Raw genomic sequence first — 5,617 nt, 5'->3', positions numbered from 1 at the left:
CCAGCACGATGGAGATGGCTGTCGGCATCTAGAGTTTACAAGTAAATCATAATCTGGCCGTAAATCATTATCTGTACTACTAAGTGAAAAGATCTATGTGCATCATCGATGGCACCTAACCGGACTGCGTGGAAGCCAACTCGGCCGCTAACCAGCAAAGACGAGCGCAGAGAGAACGCGCACTATGTGCGCGCCGGAGAGGCGTTTCTGAACCCCACGAATGCAGCGAGTCTGTTTGGCATATTTTTTGTAGCCTATGCAAGTGTGTGAGGCCAATGACCCTACGACCACTCTTTTAGCGAAAGCGAGTTCGTAAATGGTAAGGTGGTAGACATATAGTTTTGAAGACGTATGCACATGACTCTCCGGTCTCTCTCGAACCCCACGAATGCAGCGAGTCTGTTTGGCATATTTTTTGTAGCCTATGCAAGTACTAGCTAACCCCGAAGTATTTCTCAAGAAGAGCGTCGTTGTTCTTTGGTGAAGATTATACCTGCCCACCCGACAACCTGGTCATTGACGCACGCGCTTTTAAACTTGGTTTATTTTGCTTTTCTTGACTTCTAACATATTATTGTGCTGCAGCGACGAGCAATTTCGGCGCAAATGATGTTGTCACTTTCGTGGAGGCTATGGTACTGGCGTAAGTGCTAGTAGCAGATGAATAACATCGGCGTCGGCCGGTAGCGTTCAACCCGTCTTGAGCTAAAGAACAACGCCACTGTCATGCTCTTGCGCAGCAATGGAACTCGACGCATGGTTCGCGCTTCGCGAGGTCGATGCATTATATATATGTATATGAACGTGTTCCGCGTTATCTTCATTATGACACAAAGACTTCGCATACGTAGCGCTACGCCTGAATGCGTGGGAGTTGGCTCTAGCACTTGGTCGTTGGGAGTGAGCTGCGTACAATGCCACTATATTGATCTCTGCGCGCTGGCGACGTTGTATTTACACTCTTGCATCACGCTCATTAACAACGATCCGCACAACATGCCGTGATTCCAGATAAAGAGTCTACAGTTTTCTGTTTGTCTTGCATTTGCGTTGTCTACTAACAAGTCCTAATGTCAGACTGTCCCTCGCGTTAGTCCTTTACCTTCTGCAACTCGTTTTCGCACACGTGCAGCTCCACGTTGCAATGTCACGTATATAGGCAAGCGCTAACATACAAACGTCGGCTCTCAACTCGAAATTTTATGTCGGCAGCCGTACGTACACCCTAAACATCATTGAAGACGAGGTTCTCGACGATACAGACAACAAATCGATGAGCACTACGTCTTCCTGAATATATACCATATCATTCACCAACTCCTATACGCTAAAAGAGTGGCTGTAACTGGGCTCACTCGAGTGCTTTGCTAAGTATAGTCGCAGTGTTGACGGAAGAAGACTCCAACAATTTTTCCTGATTATTATGATCTTCTTGAGAAATACTTCGAGGTTCGCTAGTACAATTTTAACAGCGTTGTATTGTATTCGTTGACATAAAATGACTGGTGAAGAATCTATGATGCACAAACACGCTTTTAATGACTACGAAGTGTGCACGTATATAAATAATTTAGAGCATCGCTAGACACCCAATCTTTTGCCTCTCTTGACCAATCACAATAACGGATACTCGATATAGTACGGATTGTTTTTATCAATCAAAATGCTAACATTCCCAGCGGCTACCGGATCTCGCCCAATCGCATATCCGGATATCCGTTTTAACGTCTGGAGAAGCGACATCCAGCAATATCCACCGACACGAATGTTGAGTTAGCAAATAGTGTTGTCCTTCATGGCCATAACAATTAGGACGCGAGTCAGCGGTAATACCGCCGTTTAGTTTTGGCGCTGCATGACTTGTGGATGCAACAGCAATCGAGAGACGTTCGTTGAAGGGTATATGAGAGATGAGGGTGTGTCACGCACATACAAACCTGCGGCGGATAATGCGGGAGAAGCCATCGTATCCGAACTGTCCGGATAATGATTTTTTGTTAAAATTTGATTAAAATGCACTCCGCTGCCGCTGAGCGGCGCTTGGGTCTCTGTGTGCTCCGGCGATGTTGCTGAAGTATATTGGAACCAAATGGACGTTGCGTGTAATTAGTGCCTGGGTTCGATTGGCTGACACGCTGCTTTTTTGGCAACGGGAACTGTCGCCATTTGTGGTGCCGCATTGTATCCGCGTGCGAGTCCAAGCGTGACTTTACTGCAAGCTACAAAAATCACACGCCTTGCTGCAACAACGATGTCGTCGGTGTGGTATCACTGTCTCGACTTGATTATAGACAGTGACACTACGCACGCGCTAACAGACTTGGTTCAGTTCGTCTACCCTGACCTGACCTTTCGTCCATACCTATTATCAATGTGCTGCCAGCTTATCTCTCGCAACGAGCGATGTTGGCGCCAAAAAATGACTTCGTCGCTTCCGTCAACGCTATGGTACTGGCGCAAGTGCCAGTAACTAATCACACCTGCGTCGGCCGATAGCGTTGAACCTCTCGAGGACGAAGTGCCAGCTGCGGTTGAACACTGTTCGCCTCGATCGACATTAGGCATCAACGTTGCCATGCAACGTGCAGACGAGGTAACGATTGAAGGAGCTCCGGCACATGACATCGAGCCACAAGGAGCTACACGGAACGACGACGACGATCTATTGCAAGAAGAAGCTGCTATCAACTTTCCAGTTGAGTTTCTCAACTCCATCAACATCGCCGGCTCCCTACCGCACCTTCTCGAGCTCAAAATCAACGCCCCTGTCATGCTCTTGCGCAACCTGTGCCCAAAACTAGGTATATGCAATGGAACTCGACTCATGATTCGCGCTTTGCGAGATCGATACATTGAGGCTATATTGACCGGTGCGCATGCTGGCGACGTTGTCTCCATACCTCGCATCACGCATATCAACGACGGTCCGCACAACACGCTACCATTCCAGCTCAAGCGTCTACAGTTCCCTGTTTGTCTCGCATTTGCGATGACTATTAATTAACAAGTCCCAAGGGCAGACGATCCCTCGCGTTGGTGTTTAACTTCCTGAACCCGTTTTCGCACACGGGCAGCTCTAAGTTGCAATGCGACGCGTACAGGCACAAGCCAACATCCGAATCTTGGCTCTCAACACAAAATCCAATACAGAGATTTCGGAATCGTCTTTACCCACACATTTCGGATTTTTTCTGTGGGAACAGGAAGTGTACGGAGACTGGAATCACAGATTTCGGACCCGTTCTGTACCTGCACCCGCACCACGGTTACGAATATGAGCTCATTATCCGGATGAACCTGTCATTTTCATTCAAACCACACGTCTGTCGGAAAGGATGCAGCAGGATCACCTCCTCCTCCTGCTGCTTCGGTGGAGAAGGCATCGCAAGAAGCGGCTTGCGCGAGTGCGATTGCTAGCCTTCATGGCTAGTTGGACCGTTGAGCATCCACTAGTACCTGACGTCCGCTTCGCTCTTCGCGAGATGCGTGATGTAGATGCTATACTCTCCTTTCGGTTTGATGTGCGAAGCGTCTTGCGCTCGCATAAAGACGCTATCGGCCGCGATCGCATTCAAAATGCACCAGAAGATCATGCTCACGCCCGTCGGCAAGATCGTCAGCTTGGCGATGTTCTTTACCAACGTGCACTGGGGCGTCAATCGGGGCAACCAGATTACGGTGCTTCTCGATAAGGAGGTTGAAACGGCTTTGCAGCTCCTTGCCATCGATGACGCGATCGAAGTCTTCACACTCGTCGAGGGCCGTAGCGATCGCGCCCCAACCCGGCATGATTTCATCGGCGAGGAACGGGGGCGCGAGGCCCACCTGCCGAAGCAGGATAAGGTCGTCGTCGGCCGTCCAGTTGCGGCGCTTTGGTCCTTCCGTCGGTGGCATGGCTTGTCAAAATGGCACTCGACCGTCATGCTGTCCCCTCCACACAAAACACAACCCGTGTGTTTACAAATCGCACTGGCGCAGCGCAATCACTTGTTTGCGCAATCCGAAAAGCCCCGCTGCAGGTGCAGAACGCGTTCCACACATATCGCGATTTTTAAGGATTTCAACATCGAGTTTCAACGGGATTCTGTACATGCTTCAATTTTGAGAGGTTTTTTCAGTGGGTGCAGGTACAGAACGGCTCCGAAATCTCTCTAATGTCGACGGCCGTACGTACACCAAAAACATCGTTTACGACGAAGGTCTCGACGAGACAGACCACACAGCGATGAACACTACGTCTCCATGAATATAAGCCTACTAAAATATCTTTCACCAACTCCTATACGCTTAGGGAGTGGCCGTACGGCCACTGGGCTCACCCTAGTGGTAGGTTAAGTGTAAATGTTCCCGAGAGGTCGCAGGAGATGAAGATGCCGGGGCAGATGCTTTCACCGTGGTGATGTATGCTGCCGATGTTCTTATTGGCGATGATTACTTGGGCGAATTAGACAGTGTAGCCGTGAGGCCATGAGCGCACGCCGCACACGATACACGAACCACTTAAGCGCATTCTCCGCAAGCACAAGCTGCTGACGTATGTGTGCGAGTTTTCCGCAGCACGCCTCGTGCAAGCTCGGCTCACTTTGCTGCAGCTATATTGGGGTCGGCGTCGAACACGCGTGTCAATCTCCTGCCAGCTACAGATTCTCCTGCCAGCTACAGAAATCACACACCTTGCTGCAACAATGATGCCATTGTGTCTACCATAAACACTACCTACCACCTACAGGCAAAAACCTGGCCTCGCATGCTGCGTATGTGGCTTCTGTTGAGATGCCACTCTGGGGCGTCAATGGTGTCAACTGCTTCGTCCGATACGCGGCGCTACTACGCATTAAGAGCTTTGTCGACAACTTGCGTCGGTACAATGCAGTATTTGAGTTTCACTCGGCTGGAAACTGACCCCAGCACTGGACGCAGGGTTTCTGCCATCGATGGAGACTTGTACCACTACTTTGGCCGCTTGAATCGACTAACGATACCCAAACCCGACGTTGTGCTCAGATCTACGTCATCAACTACGTATATGCTCAACTCTCAGTTGTCATGCAGCCTGCAGGCGAGGTGGCGATTGAAAGAGCTCCGGCACGAGACATAAGGAACACCAAACAACGACGCAGACCTCCTGCAAGAAGAAGCAGCAATCGACTTTCCGTTGGGGTTGTCAACTCTAAAAGATGCCGCTTACGCTATGGAACTTGGCTCATGGTGCGCGCTTTACGAGATAGATGCATGGAGGCTACAATACTGACCCACGCACAAGCTGGCGAGGCGAGGTTATCTTCTACCTCGCATCACGCTTATCACGAAGGTCCACACAACACGCTGCCGTTGGAGCTCAAGCGTTTACAGTTCCTTCTTTGTCTCGCATTTGCCAGGACTATTACTTGACAAGTCCTAAGGTCAGACAGTCCCTCGCGTTGGAGTTCGGAACCAGGTTTTGGATACGGACAGCTGCATGTTGCGATGTCACGCGTGCTACGAGTAACAATGGAGCTAGTTGTAGCTTCAAGGACTCGGTGAGCTCTGCGTGACCTAAAGCTTCCCCATCTCGACGTATCAACACCACAACCCATGCTGTGCAGGCACGTGCCAATATCCGGATCTTAGTACTCAA

At 49.9% G+C, this 5,617-nt stretch overlaps 2 protein-coding genes across 2 annotated transcripts in view; one reads left to right on the top strand and one right to left on the bottom strand.

The window, feature by feature from the left end:
• The window catches only part of SDRG_14275 (hypothetical protein), a gene marked incomplete at its 3' end in the record, with an annotated part of 1,046 nt that extends 1,001 nt beyond the window's left edge, over positions 1 to 45 (top strand). Inside the window, exon 2 of the mRNA XM_008620394.1 lies at positions 33 to 45. Coding sequence (XP_008618616.1) covers positions 33 to 45 — 13 coding nt within the window. The remainder of the gene's footprint in view (positions 1 to 32) is intronic.
• A 3,368-nt stretch (positions 46 to 3,413) lies between these two features.
• On the bottom strand, positions 3,414 to 3,894 carry SDRG_14274 (hypothetical protein; the record flags this gene model as incomplete). Its single annotated transcript, XM_008620393.1, has 3 exons — positions 3,414 to 3,426; positions 3,457 to 3,620; positions 3,670 to 3,894. The coding sequence occupies 3 exons, from the start codon at positions 3,892 to 3,894 to the stop codon at positions 3,414 to 3,416; spliced, it is 402 nt and encodes a 133-aa protein (XP_008618615.1).
• Positions 3,895 to 5,617: the final 1,723 nt, after the last annotated feature.

The sequence above is a fragment of the Saprolegnia diclina genome, assembly GCF_000281045.1.
Source record: "Saprolegnia diclina VS20 unplaced genomic scaffold supercont1.69, whole genome shotgun sequence".
NCBI lineage: Eukaryota > Oomycota > Saprolegniomycetes > Saprolegniales > Saprolegniaceae > Saprolegnia > Saprolegnia diclina.
This window is presented reverse-complemented; position numbering and strand designations above follow the sequence as displayed.